The sequence below is a fragment of the Salvelinus sp. IW2-2015 genome, linkage group LG35 (assembly GCF_002910315.2).
Source record: "Salvelinus sp. IW2-2015 linkage group LG35, ASM291031v2, whole genome shotgun sequence".
In the NCBI taxonomy this organism is placed as follows: Eukaryota; Metazoa; Chordata; class Actinopteri; order Salmoniformes; family Salmonidae; genus Salvelinus; species Salvelinus sp. IW2-2015.
The window spans coordinates 17474577-17500907 of record NC_036874.1 but is presented as its reverse complement, the minus strand read 5'-3'; the positions used below and the strand labels follow the sequence as shown (position 1 = coordinate 17500907).

The 26331-nt window shown below is 44.3% G+C and overlaps 1 protein-coding gene across 1 annotated transcript in view; it reads right to left on the bottom strand.

The window, feature by feature from the left end:
• Nucleotides 1-26331, bottom strand: part of LOC111958868 (zinc finger protein 236-like) — an 84595-nt gene that overhangs the window by 6697 nt on the left and 51567 nt on the right. The window contains 15 exon segments of the mRNA XM_070437291.1: nt 455-628; nt 2000-2129; nt 4248-4442; nt 4567-4695; nt 5596-5762; nt 7636-7779; nt 11873-12080; nt 12324-12419; nt 12421-12470; nt 14616-15017; nt 16017-16120; nt 19804-20092; nt 21706-21882; nt 23628-23779; nt 25632-25741. Coding sequence (XP_070293392.1) covers nt 455-628; nt 2000-2129; nt 4248-4442; nt 4567-4695; nt 5596-5762; nt 7636-7779; nt 11873-12080; nt 12324-12419; nt 12421-12470; nt 14616-15017; nt 16017-16120; nt 19804-20092; nt 21706-21882; nt 23628-23779; nt 25632-25741 — 2527 coding nt within the window.

Below are 26331 nucleotides of genomic sequence, written 5' to 3'. Positions count from 1 at the left end.
ACATTTGATTTGACCCTTGCTTCCGGTCCTGAGCTACAGGCAGTTAGATTTGGGTATGTCATTTTAGGCGTGGGAACAACATCCCCTATACACTTCCTGATGAACTCAGTCACCGTGTTCGCGTATACGCCAATGTTATTCTCAGAGGCTACTCGGAACATATCCCAGTCCGCGAGAATTTAGAGAAAAGGGTGTCACCTGGGCTGTGGCGTCCATCAACAATGGACTAGGGACTCTCAGGATTTAATTAAGGTATCGGAGACTGACAAGCAAGGTTTCGTCTGGCTGTGAATCTCGCACAAGGTCACCTTTCATCTCAGCTCAAACACACACATGCACAAACACTTGAGATGTGCTCGGGCTTTAGAGTTTTTTGCCGTGTCTCGAGTGTGATAGTCTTGCGGGGGGGGGGGGTATTGCGAGTGTTTTGAGTGTCTGCGTGTCCGTGACTCACCATAGCCGTGCGACCTCTTCATGTGCAGCTTCATGTTGCTCTTCTGTGTGAAGCTGATGCTGCAGACCTCACACTTGTAGGGCTTCTCCCCTGTGTGTTTGACCGTGTGTACCTGCAGGGCACTCTTTTGGTTGAAGGCCTTGTCACACTGGGAACACTTAAAGGGACGCTCACCTGCACAKAKAAAAACAGAGAGACACCTTCTCAAGACTTTCAGGAGTGCAAAAGGTTACTCGGCAATGGCGGTGCAATTCGCCGGATGAATACAAAACACACATTCTCATTCGATCTTGTGAAGAAGGCAATAAAAAGGTGTCTCGCACTGAAATAAGTTTGAAATATGGAACAGAATTACTTCTAAAAAGTGAATGCACGCACAGCAATTGACGCGTTGCACTATATTACTGCAAGCGGTGGCAATTTACATCCAATTGAATAAAAATTTGATAAAAAATGAAAAGGTCTTGTCAGCTTACATTATCTGCTGAAAGATGTGAACCGCCGGCAAAGTGTAAATCCGATTTACCAAAATAACTTGTAGCCTACTGTGCCAATTCAGAATAATAGCATTGCCAGGTGCCGCCTCCCATTAGGCCTTCAGCATAATCTTGGAACATAATGACCTATCATAATTGGTACCATTACGGTCAAAAATACATTGACTTATTGAACTGAAATTGAGCAAAGACCTGTTATGTCTGTAACTAAGTCCATGGACATTATTTAAGTGCCTCTTCCTCAATCTAAACCATGAAAACTGCGCTGGGAGAAAACAGCCACACACAATTTGTTGAAGACAATGGCTCTGCCTCTCTTCTGATGTGGAGATGGAGATTAAAACTCTATTATCTCTAGTACGAAGGTTCCCCCCCCGTTTGCTTAAACAAGCGCTAAGAGCAACGGTTGTGATCGCGATGCTTTTCGCTTGCTGACGTGACGCTAGCAAGCTAGGCTATGTCATTACATATTGTGTGTACAAGCTCCCTTACAGTCTCTCCTGCTGGGGATGATAAGAGGTAAGACAGGACCCCCCCCCTACCGGATCAGCTGCCACAGTGGGCTCTTCAACACACAACATTACAGTAATCTCACACCGGCCTGCCGCTGACACAGCCATTGAGTGGGTGGCCACAAGAGTAGGCAGTAGGTAGCAACGAGTCAAAACGTTCAAGTCACACTTCACCTTAATTACTTACCCCTCCAGAACCAAAAGGCCCCAATTCAAAAGAAGCAAATGCACATCCTACTCTGTCGTGTCGGAGTTGTGTTAAATTCCTCTTAGGAGACTCCATGATTTGCTCTGAAGAAGTTCATTTGGTCATTCTGCCATTGAGGCATATACATGAAAACGTTTTTCCTGAGGTCTTTGAAGTGTCCCAAATGCCTGATGGAAGGTCACTCTAGTCGAGGACTCGGATAGCATCTTCATTCATATGGTATATTTTTACTTTTGCGCCTTCAAGGCTGGGACGTACAATATTCCTAAACAGAATAGTAGTCAGGGATTTATTCGAGTGAACGTTGTGCGTGCGTGTGTGGGATTACCTGTGTGTGTGCGGTTGTGTCTCTCTAGTTGGCTGGGCTTGGCGAAGGCTTTGTCACAGGAGGAGCATTTGAAGAACTTGGGCCTTTGGGAGCCCAGTGAGGGTCCTCGCTGGTGGACACGCTCGTGCTCCTGTAGGAGAAAGAGSTCAAAGGTCAGGGGGAAAAAGAACAAAAAATCTTTCAGAAGAAAAGGTGAAACATAGCAAATATATATATTTTTTWAAATCTGCAATTTGCACGAGAACTGGCCCGCCAACTGCGCCAGCGTACACTTAAAACCGGGAAAAAAAACATCTGGGAACATTGGAAACCCAAAACTCTAATGATGAACCATCCCAAAAAGAACAAATAAATTCTAATGCAGAAACATCCAGAAACCCCAAAGTCTACTGACAAACCATCAATAAAKTCCAATCTAATGACGAATCCTCAAGAGACTCCAAAGTCTAATGAAGAAGACTGAAGAAAACTCCCGTCTAGTCATGAACAAAGAAACAAGAAGGCCAGTCTCGTCATAGGGTAGTGTGATGAATGAAAAGGAGAGTATAGTAGGCCCCTGATTGCTTTTAAGACCAAGAAAAATCAGTAACTAAAAGTTGGTAAAAATAACTTTCTCTGCATGTCCCCAGAGTCATAGAAAAGTCTGAGCAAGCAAACCAACTACACAGACAAACGTGTGTGAGGGTTGTGTGTGCGCGTGTGTGAATGTGCGCGTGTGAACATGCGCCCAAACCTTCGGTCTGGCGGCCAAATGTTGTCCAGGGTGAAGTTTGGCCTGCGGGCCCCACTTTGAGCAGCCCTAGTATTGACCTTTAAATAAAAGCTACTCAACTCCTAAACATTATTGATAAAAGTACTGGTATTTCCCTCTTAACTATTGACGAAACTGTTTCCGTTTGTCTCTCTCCATCGCTAAATGACATCATAAAGTTAATGAACCCAGCAACAGTTTGTAAAGTGGAGAAATAAAACCAAACATGAATTAAACATTCTCTAATCTCAGACACCCAGAACTAAAAATCGGTTTGCGTAATTGCATCGGATGCTTGATAAGCTTAATGTACTAACAAAGTATCCACTCTCTAAATGGAAAATCAGCCAGTTTCAGGGAAGTCTATGGGCCAAATGTCCCCTCCAGGGTTACATGGGGCTGCCGATTAGTACGGAACAGGCTTTGATACGGCTCCAGCCGTGCTCCCCCTTTCCAAAGGAGCGTTTAATTCCGTAAATGAGATGAGGAAAGCTTTTGGGAGCAGGATGAGCAAGGAATGAGGGGGGGGGGGGGCGTCACTGAGCCAGAGAAGATATATAAGTATCTTAACACACACAAACGCTCTCTGAATGACGCACAATCAAAACACACATCTAATGTGCTCTCTCTCTTGTTCATACACATGGACACAGACACACCATCAGGGGATCACACGTGTCATATCAGGTAAAGACGGTCATACGCTCGCACACGCACACAGTACACGCGCACACAGTACACACACACACAGTACACAGCCAAGGACAGGGGAGGACGTTGAGGAGTTACAGAACAGCATGGCTCTCAGGCTGGATGAGAGCAGCTTGTAGGGGGTTTGCTTCTGCTTGTAACCCTAGAAATGAGGTCAAGCTCTTGCCTCTCCTCAACGCTGAGAGCTATCTCAGCGTATCCTCATGAGTAGCATTGTCAGAGGAGAGAAAGTTTGCACTCGAGAAAATTACCATCAGCCTAAAAACTATCTGAAATTGGACTTCAGCTGTTAACTTTTATCTCTCGCTCCTCCCGGGGCTATTATTACCCTGTCAGGAGGCAGTAGGCGTTTGGGACACAGAGAGAGGGAAGAGTGACAGTTGATTTATCGTTGTTACGAGACCCCGTCGGAAACTGAAGCAGCAGAAGAAAGGTTTGAGTCATTGTGCTCTTGTCCTCTAAGGCGATTGTGTTTAAACTCCCCTGAACGCGGAGAAACCCGCGGCCGTTTGACACCTGTAACCCACTCCTAACCCCGTCCCACCGCCCAGAATACACTCAAGAGTACTCAGAGCTGGTCCCACAGGAAACGATTATCCAGAGTTGAACTCTGCTCTGAGGGCAAGACAGGGCAACTACTATCAGGGAAGGGAAGGAGTACATACAACATATAAACATGCTGTAGTGTGTGTGTGTGTGTCTGCCCAGACCTACTGTGTGTTCTATGCTATAGTCCAGTCTCCAGTGTGTGTGTGTGTGGGCGACTGTGTGTCTGTCCGTGCTTACCTTTAAGTGAGTAGCTCTTTTGAAGGCCTTGCCACACACTCTGCAGACGTGGCAGCGCTCCTTGCCGTGGGCCTGCCTGCAGTGGCGTCGCAGCGTGTTGGCGCTCTGACACACCTGATCGCAGTAGAAACACTGGTTCTGCTTCTGGTTCTCCCCCTGGTCCTCCTTCTCCACCGCCTGGCCCTCCTCTGACAGCTGGTTTCAACACAACACACACGTTACACACACGTTACACACACGTTACCCTACCCACCGCCCAGTCCTTCTTAGATATCTGTTAACAACACACGTACAGGTACACACACAGTGACTGACTGACCCTGTAAATATTGTTGGGCTGTCCCTCGGTGGCCTGGGGGTGGTGACTGACCAGTATGACCTGCTGGGTGGAGCCGGCCTGTTGTCCTGAGAGATCCTGGTCACTGAGCACAGTTTGGTACTGCTGACTCTATGGAGAGAAGATACTCACTGTTACTGTTACTGTTACTGTTACTGTGTATGTGTATGTGTGTGTGTGTGTGTGTGTGTGTGTGTGTGTGTGTGTGTGTGTGTACACGTTTTACTATACTTGTGAGTACCAGAAGCCCTCACAAGAATAGTAAACCAACTAAAATTCAGAGAAGTGGTCCTCAATTGTAAAAAAGTATATTTTAGGCTTAGGGGTTAGGTTTAGATTTAGGGTTAGAATTAAGGTTAGTGGTTAGGTTTAGATTTAGGGTTAGAATTAAGGTTAGTGGTTAGGTTTAGATTTAGGTTAGAATCAAGGTTAGTGGTTAGGTTTAGATTTAGGGTTAGAATTAAAGTTAGTGGTTAGGTTTAGATTTAGGGTTAGAATTAAGGTTAGTGGTTAGGTTAGATTTAGGGTTAGAATTAAGGTTAGTGGTTAGGTTTTAGATTTAGGGGTAGAATTAAGGTTAGTGGTTAGGTTTAGATTTAGGGTTAGAATCAAGGTTAGTGGTAGGTTTAGATTTAGGGTTAGAATTAAGGTTAGTGGTTAGGTTTAGATTGAGGGTTAGAATCAAGGTTAGTGGTTAGGTTTAGATTTAGGGTTAGAATTAAGGTTAGTGGTTAGGTTTAGATTTAGGGTTAGAATTAAGGTTAGGTTTAGATTTGGGGTTAGAATTAAGGTTAGGTTTAGATTTGGGGTTAGAATTAAGGTTAGTGGTTAGGTTTAGGGAAATATGATTTTGAATGGGGAATCAATTGTTGGTCCCCAAYAAGTWTAGTAAGATATATCTGTGTGTGGGTGAGTGTATGCACGCCCATGTGTGTATTTTTCAGAGTGGTTACCTGTGTATGTGCTGTTGTGTACGCGCATGATTGTGTGTGTGTGTTTCAGAGTGGTTACCTGTGCGTTGAAGTTGAGCGTGAATTGAGGTTGAGCGTCCAGCATACCCTGTGTGTCCTCCAGTGTGAGAGTCACGCTGCCGTCGCTGGCCATGCTCGACGACGACATCACCAGGCTCTGGGAGCCAGCCGTCTGCGATAGGGAGGTGCAAGGCGGCAGGCTGGTGACTGACAGGAGAGACAGGAAGTAGGTGAGAATTTAGCTTGACAGAAATACTTGCGAGATTTTAATAAGCCATTTTGGTGTCATGCCATTGAAAATGAACTGGCAATGCATTTTCAAATGGGTAGAATGATGCACTGTGGCATAGGATAATCGGACGGAGAGCAAGCCAGTGGAAATTGACGGAGTGGATTGGGCYGATGCCTGAAAACGCCACATGAACAGCAAATGCGTGAAAAAAAGCTAATTTTATAAGAGGTCACCAGATAATTAACTTGTTCTCTGCAGGCATCATTTAAAATTGTGATGTGACAGTGTGAAGGGAAATTAGGCCTAGCAGCTTGCCAACACTCACAAGGAATCTTGCCAACTATGTTTCACAGCGTAGAAATGTGAATGACCAAGAACCCCTAGGCTTAAATCGAGCAAGTTGAGGTGAATAATCTGCTTGGAGTAACTCTGGATTGTAAACGGTCATGGTCAAAACTTGTTGATACAACAATAGCTAAGATGGGGAGAAGTCTGTCKYGAATCTCAACACTATCAACAAAGCAGGTCCTACAGGCCCTAGTTTTGTCGCACCTTGACTACTGTTCAGTCGTGTGGTCAGGTGCCGCAAAGACGGACCTTGGAAAATTAAAAAATATATATTTTATTTTTWAAATCCTTTATTTAACTATGCAAGTCAGTTAAGAACACATTCTTAGTTACAATGACAGCCTAGGAACAGTGGGTTAACTGCCTTGTTCAGGGGKAGAACGACAGATTGTCATCAGCTCGGGGATTCGATCTAAAAACCTTTTGGTTACTGGCCCAACACTCTAACCACTAGGCTACCTGCCGCTCCAATTGGCTCAGAACAGGTCAGCACGGCGGGCCCTTAAAAGTACACGGAGAGCTAACATTAATGACATGCATGTCAATGTCTCACGGCTCAACGTAGAGAAGAGATTGACTTCATCACTACTTATTTTCATAAGAAATGTTGACATGCTGAATGCACCGAGCTGTCTGTCTAAACTACTAGCACACAGCTCAGACACCCATACATACCCCATAAGACATGCTACCAGAGGTCTCTTCACAATCCTCAAGTCCAGAACAGAATATGTGAGGCGCACAGTCCTACATAGAGCCATGGCTACATGGAACTCTATTCCACATCAAGTAACTGATGAAAGCAGTAGAATCAGATTTTAAAAAACAGATAAAAATACACCTTATGGAACAGCGGGGACTGTGAATAGACACACACACACAGACTCTACACACACGTACATTGTAATATTGTTGTATTGTACGTTTTGATTTGTAGATATGTAGGGGATTAATGTTGTTATATGATGTACTGTTTTATCTTTTGTTTTATGTGTGATACAAGTGCCTTAATGTGTTTGGACCACTGGAAGAATAGCCTCTGCCTTGGCATACAAATACACAATTCTCCATTCATCCAACCCAAAGCTTTACTATCGTCTCATTCTTTCGTAATGTCTCTCGATTAGATGACTCACTGTTGTTAAATAAGAATAGATTTGTAAAATGACCAACTCAATCATGACCAACTCAATCATGCGCGTACACATAACTCCTCTCAATGCCTATTCATTGTTTGCCACAGAATATTGTCCACTTGAGTTGAGAGGAGAGTGATGACGATGGCTCAGAGAAGTTGATTTAACTCCACAAGTGATGGAGCGTGGAGAGGTACTGCAATCAGCCTGCTAATTGACCCAGCTCTCCATCGCTCCCGCTGAACGAATCACTCGACACACTTTACATCACAGGCCCTTCACTGTGTGCTCCCAGTGGGCTGCACAATGGGTGAGTAGACGCAGACATACATACACACACAGCAGTGCTGCTGCCAATCCTTACCAGTCAGGCCCGCGTTGCTCTGAGGTAGCAGGTGGTCATTGCCCATGGTGAGGGTGGCACCTGTGGTTTGGTGGGATGCCAGCCTGATCCCGCCAATCATCTCTCCGCCACCAGGGGCGCCGTGCTGCTGGAGGAGGTCTTGACCTTCAGAGAGAGAGAGAAAATACATTTGATCTCCAGCCCACAGTGACGTGATTCAATGATCTTCCTCCCGCCCCTTCTTGCTCTTTTCTATGTCTGCAGTCGTCATCATCTCCGTTTAGTGTTTTTTTTGTTTACATTTATGCAAAGTTTGGTCAACAGAACGACGGCACAAGAAGCACAAACCAGCATTCTGGCTATCAAACTTCGCATCTGCACTGTTCGTCAAGTAAATGTGTTTTTGTAATATTTTCCGTGGAAATTGTTAAAAGTCGTCCTTGTGCATAGAGTTGATTGTTTAACTTTGAAATCATTGTTTTTTTGTTTGGCATAAAAACTTTTTTTTAGTCTCAGCATCACTCGGCTACCGTGAAATTGCCCCTCTGTGATGATGCACTTTAAATGAAATTTTACGACTGAAATTGAATTCCGGGCAGAGTGGAGGGGAACTGATTCTAAGCTGGATATAGGTATCCTGGATTAAGTTTTGGGTATTGACGGCTCCATGTAAGAGGATGTTTGAGTGTGTACATCAGAGTGAATCAAACTTGTGCCTGTGAGTGTGTGTGTGTGTGTGTGTCCAGTATGTCAATCAACATTTTTGTGGAATGTGAGCGCAGCAACGACATATTTATAAGAATAGGCGAGGAGAATTCTTTGTGAACTATTCATACATATTTTGAGTCTCTCACGATTAAGTATCCTTGAAGRGCTGTCGACACATCTGGACAGTATACCAATTATAGTCTCATGAAAATATGTGTTACTCTCAAAGGGCAACTGTAGAAAACACAGTTCTTGATTTTCGGACCTTTTTATGAACTTGGTTTGTTGAATTAAGGTGAAGAGAAAAATAGATGACTGTGCCAGCTTGTTAGCTCCACATGTGGTGTGGGCATTACGACTGACGTGCCCTTGGAGTGTCTGGCGAGCTGTGTTGTGTTTCCCAAAGTTGCACTTCGTGTCAATTTTAAGCTAGAAGATGTCACTGTTCTGGGCGACGCTCCGATTTGGATATTTCATGCCTATAGCCTGTACAATAGTGTTTGAAGATTAATATGGTTGGTCACACAGCACAAACAATACAGAGTAGGTTGAGACTGACCAAACCACAGGCCATAAACGCTTCAGTCTGGAAGGAGCAATCACCAGTGCAACCAGGTGGTTGGGTAACTGTTCAGTACCATATTAGGAATGTTGAATAAGAATCAAAGGGAGACACAAACAGCTAATCTACCCACAACCAGATTGACAAGGAACCGCCAAGGCTGGACAAGTCCGAGGGCCAGCAAAGGCGGGCAAAGTCTAAACCGCCTGCCAGGCCTCTACGTGATAGGCCAAACAGACACGTTGGAACACGTCATCGGACGGTATACGAAGACACTTGTTACGTAACGTCCGCAGTTCCCGTTACCCTGCGCGTGATACAGCAACCCGTAAATAGAAAATTGCATTTGCCATCATTTGTTTGCGGTAATTAAAACAAATTAAAGAAAGTTAGCAACCTTGCGTTTTTTACAACGCAAGCTCACAACCGATCCAAATCACAAAAAATGGTGTGTTGTAGATCTTTCAATCTCATGAAGCAAGTCAAGAACGGTAGGTGTTTAGTTCGCTCTTTTCTAGTTCCATTCTTAAGGTCACTTTGAGTCATTACTTTAGTTGCCACAACAATTCAAAATAACAGCTGAAAAATATTTTCACAGCGGTTTAGATATACTGACTGCTACAATACACTTCTTGTTCGTCACAAGAAACTGAACGATCGAATTAAGCCAGGAAATGGCAGAGAAAGCGATATGGCTGCAAATTTAAAGCATTGGATGATACAGAGCATCTAGGCGAGAAGTTCTCTTTTGATTAATCCATACTGGGCGGGGCAAGGTACACTTGGAGAAGTTAGGAGAAAAAGGGACAGATCATTTTGTGTGTCTACGCTGATATGGTGAGTGTGATCTCTGGGGGTGTGTTGCCTGCACAGTGTTGCCCCCAGCGAGCGCGATTGGCCTGGGCCTGGGCTGAGCTAGAGCCCGGGTGAGCTGGAGTTGTTGAGGTCCAGGTGAACTCCTGACACCAGAGCCCTCACTGGACACCACGCCGGAGCCACTCAGTCACATGAGCTCAGTCTGATGAGAACTAAAGGGGAAAGAGAGAGAAAACAGGGACGATACAGAAGCACATCATTAACTAATTGACTCCTTCACTCTAATCCTTCCAATTCCTCCTCTCGTTTTTTCTCTCTCCTATCCTCTCCCCTTTTCATCCCTCCTCCCTACCCTTTACTCCCCTTCTCTCCTCCTCGACATATTCTCTCCTCCCCCTACCCCCCCCATCCCTCCCACCTTCTCCCATGGCTTTGCCTGACACCCTATGGCCGTCAAAAGTGGTCCAGCTGGTGTGAAAAGCACATGGCTGTGGAACAAACTCGTTGTGACAGTCCTCAGGTGGGCCCACACATCAGACAACCACATAACATACTCAGAAAGAAGCTGCGGAGCCCAAGAAAGAGAGAAGAGGATAATAGAGCAAAGAGACACGGCCCCAGCTGCAGATAGATTAGTTAAAAAATCCAACTTGTAGAACATCTACCCATTTTGAGTTTGGCTGCATAGAAGCAAGGTGGTGCTTCAAAAGGAAAATCCAGAATTTCATTAATTATTCTGTGTATAAATGAATGTTAATGTCCAATACTATTAATCACAATACTCAAGATTCTGTTTTGAGTTGATGCACATAACACATGATCCCGTTTACCAATAACCCGATAAAGGCTTGATCCCGGTTATGAGAAACCCGAGATAAATCCTGGGATATGCTAGATAAACGGACTACTGTGCATGTAAAATTATCCCCTGACTAGTTGTTTTTTGTGCGTCTGCGCAGGCTTGATTTTGCTTTTCATAGGCTGTTGTGTGAGATTTCATCTGAGTCAAACAAAATCATTCCAAAAGTGGGCTACCTCCATGCCGATCCACCATATAATTTGCACTATACAATTACTATAATAAAAATAAGACATTGTAAGGCCATATTATAATTCCAACATTGGTAGTCCATTGGTCAACTAAAGTTTGATTACACCCGCAGCTTCACTTCTGTCATAACTTTGGCGCCAAAAGACAAATAAAGAGGCTCACCCAAATGCTTAACGCGATTAGAATGAAATGCATAATATCAGTAAACACCCACGTAAAGTTGTCTGGTTCGTTTAGGACCGGGAGAAAAATGGCCAATAACCCACAAAACAAGCCTTTTAAAAAGTCCAAAGTCATCATTTGACCGGTTTTGAGGAAAATTACAACTGACAAAATTACGAACACGTTCCTGGAAAGACTCTTTCGTCATGATGCAATTATGGTTTTGAAATACGGGTGTCCTGCTTGCATGACATGTCAAAGACAACAATTAAACAACGACAGCTCCCCATTTCCCAAGAGACGGCGAAAAAATTGAAATCATAATTTCTCCACGTCCTGTTCCCGAGACAAATAACAATTTGTATCAATTCAACTGCCAGAAACATCATTCTGCAGAAGTTAAAAATTATATTACATTGAAAGGTTATAGGCCAAAGTCAGTGTTCAGATTTCATACTATCCATTTAACCAATATGACCTTTAAATGAGAATATTCCGTTAATTCATGGATCAGGGATACCACTGAGCGGATATCAAATGTCTATGTAAACAGCTGAACCCGGATAAGACTTAATCGGGAGATATGAACTACTAACAGGAATACTGTGCGCATGTAAACGTGGTCAACGCTAGATATGGAACGCAGATAGAGATGGCAGACGACACCAGGCAACCCGTTTTGCAAAGAAAATGTATGCATCCGTTGAAGGAACGGGTAAGTTGAGAAAAAAAAACATTTTAATCGAAAAGGCATCACAGTTTTTGCTTTGTACATAAAACTCCATCTTCAAAAACGTGCGCTGACACGCACAATGCCTTGGGATCGTAGTAACAGTTGACAAATAAACATAATACACAGTGAACTTTCCGAGTGAACAACCCTTCAATCTCCTGAGTGATCATGTTAGTATAGGAAACAAAAATGCAAAGTTCCGGGGAGAAGACGGGACACCATGCACCTGTGTCTCTCGCAACGCGCCCATGGTGATGTGGCCGGGGCCGATAGCGAGGGCGCAGGGATAGGCTGGTGAGCGGTGCAGGACCACAATTGGAGCCGGCGCCAAGGGGTCTCCGGCCATGATGTGGGCACCGAGGGTGGCTGGTCAGGCCTCCGTCCCTGTCAGGGCGTGGGAGAGGAACCTCCCTGCTGGAGGAGGCTGGGTCAATCTGGAGGGGATGGAGAATCCCAATGAGTCAACACAGGAGAGGGGTGGGGAGTAAAGAGAGGGAGGAAAGAGAGAGGTGAAAAGAGAGGGAGAGTGATAGGGGAGGCAGAGGAGAGAGTAGGACAGATGATAAAACGAGGGAACACCAAGGGAGGAGAGGTGGAGCAAAAGGAGAGCAAAGGAGAGAGGGCGAGAAGTAGGTGACACTGGCAGTGACACGCAGGACACACCCCCCCCTCATTACCTGCAGTGTGATGTTGTTTGATTTTGCCTGGTCGATGCCAGAGATCTGGACGTTGGGACACACTAGGTTGGCAGAGGTAAGCTGGAGGTGGAGCCCCCTCCAGAGTAGCCAGACCCTCCGACAGAGACACTGTCAGGTCACCACCCGCTACAATACAATCACAAACCACACGATTAGATCAGAAGACATATATTGTCACAAGCTTGGATAATTAGATTTTTGTTTGAAGTTTCACAACATCAGTAAGGCACAAAAACGGGCTGTTATAAAAAGCAGACTTCCATTCTGTGATATTTACAGCCATTTTCTATCACTTAAATGAATCACAAACACCCATCTATTCTGGAATAACGTCACTTGTAAACGCATTATGTGCCCAGTTCAAGTGTCTAGACTCTAAACCCACCATAAAACTAAATATAAGGTGTGGGACTTTGAAAAATAACTTCAATAATTTAATTTAATGCAGACTCACGTCATAAAAAAACAAATTGTAATAATTCCGATTTTTCTGTGTTTGCTCGATGTGCCTTTGTCTGCTCGGACAGATAAGAGGAGAGTGGCTCGGAGTGCCATCCAATGGGGGAACTTCAAGGGAACTAGAGGGCTACAAGCGGAGCTGTGTGCCAGCAATGAGCATGGTGCGTGGAAGCCATTTCGAAGTGCTACTACATAGATTCTCGAACAGCACCGAGGGAAATTCATTTCACGGCTGCGTTTTTTTGGATGGCTTCCCCCTCACCGCCAGTTTGAACAAACGACAGATGAGAGGTGAAGTGAGCCAGAGTTCAGTCAAAACATTTAAACTCTTTAAGTGTTGATGCTTTTCCGACTCCACAAATGTTGTTTCAGACTCCTCATTCCATCCCAGTCTGTAGAACTAATTAACAGATACATCATACTGTAGTTGTAGCCTAGAACGTCATAATGAACTGGATTGAACAAATACTTATTTGCCGTAAGTCTACATAAGATGGAAACGTGTCTTTGACACGAGGCTCACACGAGGCAAACTACAGGAAAAGTACTTTTCAGTATTTGCAGAACATCGGTCTTGCTTTTGAACCAGGCCGTGAAAGACGTCGCCTGGCTACCCAGACTCCTTTGCTCCAGCCAAATGCCCATGGACGTTAGTTACTTCTCCACAATGAGTCTGGATTGGAGTGCCTCCTCGACCCCGCACCGAATTCAAACACATTTGGTGCCGTCTTATTGGTCCAGAAACCGACGGGTTGGGCCAGAGACAGAACACAAGTGGGTAAAACGGCAGTTTGGAAATGTGCACTCGGATTGGTTAGAGACGATCCAATCGCTGACGACTTTGTTTCGTACAACACCCCTCGTGCCCCTCTTCACCACAAACAACTTCAGTCTCAAGACTAAAATATGTAGTGAACGACAGAGCAGTGGAGGAATTGAGTGAGAGTCACATCAGGCTATGAAAGACAAGCATGTCCTTCTTTACTACCAAGTATTCTGATAAAAAAAAGTATGAATACTTTTGATATTTTACTGGACTAAACTATTTGACCTCACTCTCAATTCACTGAAATCCCCGAATATGACAACAGTGACAATTCTGCCTGGAAATGAGACAGAGCAAAACAGTTGAAATGACACTGTTACAACCAAAAAGTGGTTGAAATGGCGACAGTATGATGTAATGTCCCACGAGGGATGTAATATCCAGCTCTCTTTCCTCGTCATATCCAGCTCTCGTCCTCCCTCTCCCAGTGTATCTATGCATCTATAGCCAAACACACCTAGTGCAGAATAGGCAGGTTGTGGTGTGCAGTGATGAAGCACCCCTTAGAACGCATCTCCTCTTGCCTAGTGATGACACTAGCCCAGTAGCTGTAAACACCATTCATCAGCTCTTCCTGGCTGGCTACTGAGAACAGACTGTACTTAGACTCTTAGGCTTCAAACCTCTCCTCTCTGTCTCAAACTATGGGTTGAAATGTAGACTAAGCTAGGGTTGACTGTTCAGGTGAAATATGGTTGCTGTGCTGAGCAGCACTTGGGCGCATGCTTCATGTCAATAGTGGAAGGGGTGAGCTAGGCTTGCATAGGGTAAGAAGTATTGGCAATAAGAATGAAATAATGATGTGTTTGTGGCAATGGACGGTTGTGGGGAACGTGAGTGTGTGCCAGGGTTGGGGTGAATTCCACCTAAACTCAAGTCAGGAATTGAATTGTATTTATACATTTTATGGAGAGGGACCCATGTGCAACTCAATATATTAATTGAATTGGAATTGAGCCCCAACCCTGATGTGAGTGAGTCCTTACCTGACATGGAGGTAGGCAGAATAGCCTGGCCCACCAGGCCCTGCTGCAGCAGGTTCTGGTCAAACTGGCCTGTGAGGACCTGGTTGGCTGGGAGATAGATGTTATGGTCTGTGGTAGTAGCTTGGAGCAGGCCCACAGGGTGCAGGGTCTCTGGGTTACCCGGGTGCTGCTGCTGGTCCTGGTTACTTCTGGATGACGCCGCTCGCTTGGCCTTCCGACCCTCTGAGCTGGGCCGGTAGTGACACTGGATGTGGGTCTTGCGGTGGCCTGAGGTGCGGAAGCGGAGCTCGCAGAAGGGGCATTTGAAGGGCTTGGAGCCCGTGTGGAGACGCATGTGGACTTTCAGACTCCCTTTGGTGGAAAAGGACGTGTTGCACATGTGACAGCTGAACAGCTTCTGACCTGCAGGGGAGAGAACCGAATGATAGCATCGTTAACGGTACGTTTCTTCTTGTTTTCCCCTATAGTATGTAGCCCTACAGTGTACCACTGATTCTCATTATTTGACATAGTGGTAGGTTTTGCAATAAATGTGGCTGAGGTCTGGGATCGGGTGATGGCCGCCAAGGTTTTATTGTGACTCTAGATTGACGTGAATCAATACAAAGAAAAAATATTCTCAAAAAACTTGTGTTTGAATTGGATTGTTCCATTGACGACTGTATCGCACCTCCGTTCTGACTGGCTGACAGAACGCCCTTTCCTCGATTTCGCCCCTATCGAGTACCAATAAAACGAGTCACTTGTCTGATTACTGCCGTTCCAAAAGTTAATTCAGACGTCGCTAATGAGGACACTAACCCACAGCTCATCAACAATAACTTGGGAGTATGAGGCCTACTTAGCTAATGTCTGGGCCTTCTCATTAAAATCAGGGAGAATGAGTGTGTCTGCTCCAGGGTCAGCGTGTCAAACCACAGTAATTACCATAAGAGAACAAGGTGAGAGGAGATATCATCTAATATCCCTCGACTGACAAAACTTTTCTGCTACCATCTCGCGCCGGGCGATCAAACTCCGTCCCATAAATCCCCGGGGGCACAATTACTCCCCAAGGCGCCGTTAGATGATAAGACATGCAAATGAGGCGGATTTAAATATCGTTCATAATAAATTAGGCCTACGCATCCGAGAAGCGTATAAACTCTCTTGCTTTTGAGTACAGACCCTCTTTCACTGCATTTACTGATTGATTTACGTAATGTAACTCTTTAATCGTGGCATCAAAGTGCACTCTACACCCACAGAGTTGGACCATATTGAGAACATATTGTGGCTAATGTAGTAACAACCCTAACATCGTTAAATCTAATTAACAGGGACCGATCAGCGGCATTTTAATCACGCATTTATCTACTGATCAGATGGAGTGGAAGTACACACTGTGCACTACACACGGACCTGTGTGGGTCTTTATGTGGCAGTCCAGGGTGGACTTCACGGTGAAGTTCTTCCCACACTCGTCACACTTGTAAGGGCGCTCTCCTGTGTGGATCCGGATATGTCTAGAGAGAGGAGGGAGAGAAAGAGCGAGCGAGTTACTCATGAACATTCCTGTTAGAATGGAGAGAGTGTCAAGGGAACGCTTTAGGTTAAGTTCTCAGAGTTGAAGAATTTATTAAAAGAAGTTCAATTAAAAGAAGGCTCACATTCTTTTCATAAAAAAACAAATACAGCGCAACACACAATGCATTTATCACCTGTGGCCATTCTGATGTTTCCCTATTTTCATTTTGCATGCTTTGCGCTTACCAAGGCTCCCATGAAATTAAATAACACGTGGACGTCTTCGCTTTCTGAACTTGAATCTGCAAGGCTTTCAGGCACAAGGCCACTGACTCAGCAAAATTGTTTGTTTACTCCCTCTCATAACTTTGGTCTTTGTTTGTAATGTGTACTAGGTAACTTTGTTAGGTCTCCCTGAGCGGGGGTACGTTTATTTTTAATATTACTCAATTTTTGCTGACAAAGCAGAAAGTTTTCTATGAGAATGGGTAGCTTGTCAGGGTTTGCCAAAACCATGTCACCTTTATTGTTTTTGATAAAAGAGCACCATGAAATGAAATGAAAATATCTTTGTTGCTAGGGTGTTGGTGTCATTTCCCCTTGTTTTTGGCAGGCTTAGTGACTCCATAATCCAATGAGGCTACTTTTGAAGAACTTCTGAAATGAAAAAGCTAAGCCTATCCCATAAATACTTCAATATGGCCTTGTGTTACGGCTGGTCGCAAGGGGGATGTTTGACGACGCAACAATGATCATTACTTAATATCTTAATACCCCAATCTAATATTCCTCGTCATTAATTGCAACCAAACTTTTATGGCCCAATAAAACCAGAGCTCATTTCAGTGAAACCTATTCTCTTGGTAGCAGATCGTTTTATGCTCGGTTGCAATTATTTCACTAACTGAAAGTTACTGCCCGAAACACTGTACTAAAGAAATGAGCTGTTGATATAGCCCCTCTGTCCATTTCATAGCAGCCTTTTATCTGCGTCCAAGATGACGCCGTAAAAAGATGGGACAATTCCAGCTGTCAAACTATATCATACCTCTCCTCACTCAGCTCCGCTCATGTATAACGGAGTCATCATTCCTCAAAGGGGCGATCTGTAATCGCTACATCCGTGATATATACCCATTGATTTTTGAAGAATATAACATGCCTCGTGAGCTTAGTTCAAACTGTCGTACCCCCATCAGAGCCCAAAATACAACACTGTTTAACTCCACTGTTCGTAAACAACGCAGCTGTAAACACACACTGTATAGCCTCAAAACATGATTCAAAATATACATTTGCAATCACGGATGGTCAGTCCTTCCATCCATACCTATTCCTATGAATTTGAAAGTGGTTACATTTCTCCAGCCACACCAAACAGCTGAGTGACGTGGACCGCTGTCTTATTGTTACTGCAGATTGACCTTTTCAGAAAAATGTTGCCTGTCACACACTGTTCACACACCGGTGGAACACTAGTGTCAAACAAGAGGAAAATGAAGAGGGGAAATAACTCATTTCTCCAGTGCCTGACGAGGACAATCATATATACAGGGGAGATAAAAATCTAATCGGCTGTTTGGCAGTGATCTCACAAATTGTGTGTGTGTGTGTGTTTGTGTGTATTGGCAGGTGATAAGCACCCAACTAAACACTAACCCTGTCAGCCAGCCTGTGAGTGCTGTGGGCTGTGTTAGTAACTTCAGATAGGGTCTATTGTGGAGCCCCTCTCAGAGCAGAGGTCTGCAGTGGAAAGTGTTGTAGTGACTGGCAGGAGGGCTCTTCTTCTGGGAGAGAGGTTGGGTCAGGGCCACAGTTTGGAGCCTGTTCAGGGCCCTGTAATTGGGCTCTCTGTGGTGGAGGGCTCTTCTGGGATATAGGATGGGTGGGGAGACAATGAGCTGGGCATTGCTCTTTGAGAGGTCCAGGAAGAGGGGGCGCCTGGAACGACAAGGTAACTCTTCAACCGCTGGGAAAGACAATCATGACAGAATAATGAGAAGGAAGGAAGGAAAGAGAGAGAGGGGAGAGAGAGGAGAGAGAGAGAGAGGAGAGAGAGGAGAGAGAGAGAGAGAGAGAGAGGAGAGAGAGGAAAGGAGAGAGAGAGAGAGAGGGGAGAGAGAGAGGAGAGAAAGGAGAGGAGCGAGAGAGAGGAGAGAGAGGAGAGAGAGAGCGAGAGAGAGAGAGAGATGGACCTGAACTGCACCTGAACATGACTACAGAGAAGAGCCCCTGTCAAAGAGCTCAGAGAGGTGGGGGAAACTCCAACCCCAAGAGCAAGATATTCAGAGACACAGAGCGAGTCTGAGTCGCTCAGAGTCAGAGCATGAGGGGGAATAAGACTTAAAATGAACACCTGCCATGTCTATTTTGCCAGCCACGTTGGCGGGTGGTCAGGGCTCCACAGTGCAAGCATTTCACTCGCATTGGCCAATAAAAATAGAGTTAAAAGCCAAGTATGATCACATATAGCAAAATAAATGCTGCAGTAGCCGTTTTCAAAGTGTTTCTGTCGTTTTGTTTCATAGCTGGTAGATAATCACACAAAGAACTACAAATCCTATAATATCCCATCATGTGCAACAACACTGCCTGTGCTGAAAAAGTAAAATGTACAGTGTTAAATAACAATATAATGTGAGAACAATATTTTTGTGAACAAATGTTTTATTTTATCGTTATAATAAGGTTGGTGCCAACATGTGAAAATCGATGTGGAAACGTGGTAATCTGTTGCAGCTCAAGTCAACGACAAAACCCACAATGCAATGCTTTCTCTAAGGGCTTGCTAGCTAGCAAACGTAGCTACACACAATAAAACCAAAGTTAACATCGGCATGTGAAGTAGCTAGTTAGCTGTAAAATCGCCTAAACAAACTGCACTATCAACTTAGGACTCTACAATCTCACCATGTTCAACCGGCAGAGTTTGACATTTGCGACGCACCCTGGAGTGAAGAGGCAGACAAAAAGGAGAAATGTGCTAGACCTTCTCTTAAATTACACATTTCTCCAGGTAGGAATATTGCAAAAATATGATCAGTGGCTCATTTGAAGACAACCTCTCGCATTATGACACCGGCCAGTATTGAAACCTGACATGTATGATACTGTAGATGTTTTTGTGATCTCAAAGTCCTATTCCTTTTAACTTCCAGTGTAGTGAGATGCTTCATACCAGCACGAATTTATGCCTGCTTGAACAGCAATAGCTCAGATACACATGAAAACATGAAAATTACCCAGGGAATCGATAGAACATCGCTCAAAATGGGTGACTCTTTCCTTTAAAGGGGCAACTGAATTTTTTGGGGTCTCATCAGTGATATTTTGATTAAAAGACTGAGGTCACAAATAAAATGAAATAGCATTGGGCAATATACCACATAACGTCTTATTAGTAATACATTTCTTGTTTTAGAAGCATGTTCATCTGATTTTGGAGGGGAGGTTTAGGTGTAATTATGGAGCAAAAACATTTTGGCTAGTAAAACATCTGAGTGGCTGGTCAATTTTTAAATCTAACGTTACCTGCCACAGAGTGGCTGGTGGAACAAAAAGTTAGTTCCAGGCCCCGAATAGGACAGCGAAAGAGAGGCAGAAAGTAGATGAAGAGAGAGTGAGAAAGAGCATACAAGAGAGTACGGGACAGAGGGAGACAGTTCTCCGACACTCAGCTCACCTGACGAGGTCGCTGGGCTTCTTGAAGCTCTTGGGGCAGAAGTTACAGCAGTTGGCGAACTTGGGCTCCGTCTCCAGCTCCACCGCCTTGTCCTTGATCTCGCTGATGCGGTCGCGCTCTGCCGCCGACTGGGCCAGCACCTTCTCCGACACCGACGCCTCGTCACCAGGGTCATTCTTGGCCAGCTCCTCCGCCTGCTCCTCCGTGAAGGTTATGATGTTGGCCCGGTTCCTCTTCATCACGGTCTGCTCGCCCTCCTCTTCCTCCTCGCCGTCCTCATCCTCCAGCCCTGCGAGGGGAGAGACATTATAGGAGGAAAGGATACACATGCTCCTTAAGTGTCACTCAACATCACGGCCACGACTCGAACTCAGACCTGGTCCCATTTCAGCTGCATTTCTAAATGATTGCCGCTTGTCAATATAAGCTCGTCAGGCAGAATAGAATCAAATAGAATATTACTAAAAGTGCTCACTCTATATGGAAGCAGACCAGCTAAATCAAGTATTTCAAATATTTGGAAAGCGTATGTGACCACGGTCTGCTTTAACTGTTATGTAATCATGGCTGATTGCCTTTTTCCAGGGGTGTGAAACTCATTTTCTTTCCCAAATTCTTTCTTTGCAGAGATCTGGAGGGCCAAAATGAAAATGGTGTATATTGCCTCGGTGTCAAAATCCACATAAAACCTCACAAAAGCTGATACTCATTTTATCTTTGTCCCTTTTCTGACAAAATGGTCAAGACTGCATCTTTAAAAAGAGCATATCTCTACAGAGTATACTCTACATGACCAGAAGTATGTGGACACCTGCTTGTCGAATATCTCATTCCAAAATGATGGGCATTAATATGGAGTTGGTCCCCCTTTGCTGATATAACAGCCTCCACTCATCTGTGAAGGCTTTCCACTAGATGTTGGAACATTGTTGCGGGGACTTGCTTTCAGTCAGCCATAAGAGCATTAGTGAGGTCAGGCACTGATGGTGGGTAATTAGGCCTGGCTCGCAGTCCGCGTTCCAATTCATCGCAAAGGTGTTCGATGGAGTTGAGGTCAGGGCTCTGTGCAGGCCTGTCAAGTTCTTCCACACGGATCTCGACAAATCATTTCTGTATGGACCTCGCTTTGTGCACAGGGGCATTGTCCTGCTGAAACAGGAAAGGGCCTTACCCAAACTGTTTCCACAAAGTTGGAAGCAGAGAACCGTCTAGAATGTCATTGTATGCTGTAGCGTTAAGATATGCTCCTAGACGTTTCCACTTTACAATAACAGCACTTCCAGTTCACCGGGGCAGCTCTAGCAGGGCAGAAATTTTACAAACTGGCTTGTTGGAAAAGTGGTATCCTATGACCGTGCCACATTGAAAGTCACTGAACTCTTCAGTAAGGCCATTCTACTGCTAATGTTTGGCTATGGAGATTGCATGACTTTGTGCTCGATTTTACACACCTGTCAGCAATGAATCCACTAATTTGTAGGCGTGTCCACATACTTCTGTATATAGTGCTCTGTACCCATATAATTAAATATAACACTGACCAATATGGCTGTCATTATCAGCAAATCTAGAGCTAAACAGATTTATGACACTAGCCACTAAATACAAATGTAATGGTCACATACACATATTTAGCAGATGTTATTGCGGGTGTCACGAAATGCTTGTCTAGTGTATATCTCTATGGCAATGTCCCAAATACCTCTCCTTCCTCCCTCAGTGTGCACTTGTTCACTTCCCTTCACTGATTTGGAAGGAAATGACTGGTATAAGAAATATCATAGAAACTCCTACTAGCCCATACCTCCACCAATCCAATGCTTTTAGATTTGTGGGAGGTAGTGAGCGAATACACACTTTAGGAGAAAGGAGATATTATTGGGACGCAGCCTATGTCTGTACCTCTGTCCACTTCGGCGTGGTCCTTCTTCAAGTGCTTCCTATACAGCACGCTGTTGCGGAAGCTGTCCTCACACATGTGACACTTGTAGGGCTTCAGGTGGACAACCATGTGGCGGTTCAGACTGCCGTTGGTGGTGAAGGAAGTGTCACACATGTTACACTTATAGGCCTTCACTCCTAGGAGCGGGAGCAAAGGAGATGAAAATATAAATAACTATATGTTTCATCAGTGTGTTGACCAATAAAGCTTTTGGTTTCCACAGAGGTGGAAAAAGTACCCAATTGTCATACTTGAGTAAAAGTAAAGATACCTTCATAGTAAAATACTACTTGAGTAAAAGTATAAAAGTATTTGGTTTTTAAATATACTTAAGTATCAAACGTAAATCATTTCAAATTCCTTATATTAAGCAAACAAGACGGCGGGATATCATTAAAAATACATTTATTTAAGGGGCTAATTTACAAACAAAGCATTTGTGTTTAGTGAGTCTGCCAGATTAAAGGCAGTAGGGATGACCAGGGATGATATCTTGATAAGTGTGTGAACTGGGTCATTTTCCTGTCTTGCTAAGCATTCAAAATGACGAGTACTTTTGGGTGTCAGGGAAAATGTATGAAGTAAAAAGTACATTATTTTCTTTAGGAATGTATTGGAGTAAAAGTTGTCAAAAATTGAAATAGTAAAGTAAAGTACAGATGCCCCACCTCCCGAGTGGCGCAGCGGTCTAAGCATCCGGGTTAGGGGAAGGTTTGGCCGGGGGAGCTTTACATGGCTCATCGCGAATTAGCGACTCCTTGTGGCGGGCCAGGCACCTGCAGGCTGACCTTGGTCGTCAGTTGAACAGTGTTTCCTCTGACACATTGGTGCGGCTAGCTTCCGGGTTAAGCGGGCGGTAAACCCTCTTAAGGATCGGTGTCCAACCATCGGGACGGTTGAGCTAACTTGCGCTAATGTGATTAGCATGACGTTGTAAGTAACAAGAACATTTTCCAGGACATAGACATATCTTTAATGGGCAGAAAGCTTAAATTCTTGTTAATCAAACTGCACTATCCAATTTACAGTAGCTATTACAGTAAAAACATACCATGCTATTGTTTTAGGAGAGTGCACAGTTATGTACTTGACCAATAAGGCATATTTGAGCAGACTTGATACAACATTTTCAACAGAAATGCAATGGTTCATTGGATCAGTCTACAATTTTGCACATACACTGCTGCCATCTAGCAGCCAAACTCTGAATTTCACCTAGAGTCTAAGTCAGATAATGGCCTTTCTCTTGCTTTTCAAAGATGGAACAAAAAAAATACATAAGAACATGTTTTTTTCTTTGTATTATCTTTTACCAGATCTAATGTGTTATATTCTCCTACATTAATTCCACATTTCCACAAACGTCAAAGTGTTTCCTTTCAAATGATATCAATAATATGCATATCCTTGCTTCAGGTCCTGAGCTACAGGCAGTTAGATTTGGGTATGTCATTTTAGGGGGAAAAAAGGGGTATGATCCAAAGCGCGGTTTGGCGGGTCATGTTTCAGAGGACGCATGACTCAAACTTCGCTTCCCGAGCCTGATGGGGAGTTGCAGCGATGAGACAAGATCGGGGGTAAAATACAACAACCAAAAAATACAGATACCCCAAAAAAACGAATTAAGTAGTATTTTAAAGCATTTTTACACCACTGGGTATCCCAAAACATTTGTGGCTATAGTATTATGTAATTTCTCTCCACAACACAGCTGCAGAGCCACGAGAGAGAAACAATTATGACATCGATATTTGACGGTCGTACGTGAACGAACAGAATTCGTCAAATTTGCTTCTCCTACGAGAGGCGCGGGTCTGGGTCGGTGAGATAAATAGCGTGCCATTTTAACTACGCATGCAGTGTTGAGGTACACTGTTCGTACCTGTGTGTGTGTTGAGGTGGGACTTGAGGACCCCTGCTGAGACGAAGCATCGGCCACAAATGTTGCAGCAGTAGGGTTTCTCGCCGGTGTGGGAGCGCACGTGTTGCTTCAGATGGCTGGACTTCTTAAACGGTTTATTACACATGGTGCACCTGGGGGGAATCAAAACACACAGGTCGTGTTCATTAGGAATCAAACTGAAGAAAACAGGCTAAAACAGGGAGGGACTAACTGACCACCAAAAGGAAACACTCATTTGGTCTGTTGCAAAACATTTTCCATTGCGTGCCCTAATGAACACGGCCATGATATAATAGAGACGGTCTGTTTCCGTCAATGAGATGTGTATCAATAAAGCTCCTATCAAAAGTCACAAATCATCAGATAACAATAGCGACAACAGGAATCATTTCAAAGTTCCACCACCGATTCACAAAGAAAGCTGAGGTTCATAAAAGTACATCTGACTTTTTGTGAAGAGTGGAATAATTGAAAAGCAAACTTTTCCTTGGAAAGGTCACTAACTCAGCCCTATGGCATCTGTTTGTGCTTTCTGTTTGGAAGGCGTGAGTTAATTGTGAGTTATGTGTTGAATCTCCACCACTATGTCTGCGTTGGCCTTTAGAATGAGACAGAGCGATCATCTCCCCATAGATATGAGGTGTATGTGTATACTTATCTAAACAGAAATGTGGAGTCTAATTTTGATACATATACAGGAACTCCATACAGAGCATTACACCCAAACTGAAGTCACACCATTCCAGACACTATACTCTTTTCTCACTGCTAAAACATTAGTCTTGATTACATCCGTGTCGTACCTGAAGGAGAAAGTTCAGTAGGTCACAATCTCAAATACACATTCTCTTCCCATATCTATCTAGGTCATCCTTTCTCTTGTTTTGTCTATACCGCTAGTCGTTTCAGCCTAGACCGGCACTAATAATGCATCGTGTGCTGACGTGGCAGGGATTTCATAAGTATTTATTTTTTGCATCCGTTCTGAGTGCCATGGGGAACAACAGAGGCAAAGCTGAATAAAAGCATGACGCATTACTCAGTCCACTTGCCGTCCCGATCTCGGCTTCCACAACGCAACAACATCAGTGGCCAGTGTCCTCCGCCTACATCTGACGCACAAGTTAGTTGGAAAACTAAGAGCTTGTGGCAACACAAGCTGCCACCGTCACCTCCACAGACATCTGACGCACACGTTCGTCACAAAACAAAAAAGCTTGTAGCAACAAGCTGCCACAGTCACCTTTACAGACAGGAAGCTAGCAGAGTTAACTCGTTGTCTGCTTGGGGAGTCTGCCCTGGTCAAAAGTAGTGCACTAGATAGGGAATAGGGTGCCATTTGGGACACAGTTATTTAGTTGCGCAAATTCTAAATAAACAAATTGAAAGCTAGTGGTAGTGGGGCTTCGAGGAACTTAACAAACGGCTTTAGAAAGAAGGAGACAAAGACTTGACTGTATGAGCGGGAGTGTTGTGCGGTGGTAGATAAAAAAACAAAAACAGCTTGATTCTAAAAAGACCCGAATATGATTTATGTGTCGCTCTCAAAATGGTCACGGTATCAGCGGACAATGACAGCAACGGAGGTGCAATTCTGATAGTGTTATCGTAGCTTTGCATTCCTCGGTGTCGACTGCTAATGCTGTTCACAGCCCTAGAGCACAACGGTTGATAAAGGTGCTAAACAGTGTTATCTGCAGACGAGCCGGGAACCTCAAACAATGACAGAACGTAAATGTATCTATTACTTGCCGAAAGTTATAGGGCTCGGTCTCGCTTGCTCACACACATTTACATTTTAGTCATTTAGCAGAGGCTCTTATCCAAAACGACTCACCGGAGTGAGCGCATACGTTTTTCATACTGATCCCCGTGGGAATCGAACCCACAACTATTGCTATCACCATGCGCTACCAACTGAGCCACACCGCACACATACGCATGCAGACACACACACACACACGTGTACATACAGACACACACCTGTAAGCCCTCTTGCTGTTGTCCTCGCTGTCTTCTGGGTCTTGGTAGTCTTGCGTCTGGTCGGACAGCTGGAGGTCTCCTTGGCTAGTCTCCTGGAGCAGGCCACTTGTCTAAACAGAAATATACGCAACCATTAATGAACTACATTGTGATTAATCACTGAATACAAAATAACTTCTTGACAATATGCTATACAGTTTATTTGAATGGACTACTTAAGGATACAATTAATTCAGCTGTTTTCGGCTTGATAGAACACCTGCTAAATTAGGGTGGCAAAACAGGCTCTGAGACGGCTTCTATCCCCAAGCCATATGTCTGCTAAATAGCCAGACTGCTCAATAGTTCATTAAATGGTACCCAAACTATCTGCACTAACCCTACGCACACTCACTAGACTTTGTATACACACCATATACACACAAGCACACACTACACTGTCACTCCCACGCAAATCCCTCACTCAAACACCACACACACATTTCGCAGACCTTTAGACACATCATTCGCTGCTGCTACCCTGCTCTTCATTTTACGCTTATTATTATCTATCCGGATGCCTGGTCACTTTACCCTGCCTTCATGTACATATCTACCTCAAGTACCTCTGCACATTGACCTGGTACTCCCTGTATATAGCTCCCATCTTGTGTATTTTATTTAATTTTGTGTTAGTTCATTTTTGATTTATTCTAATTTT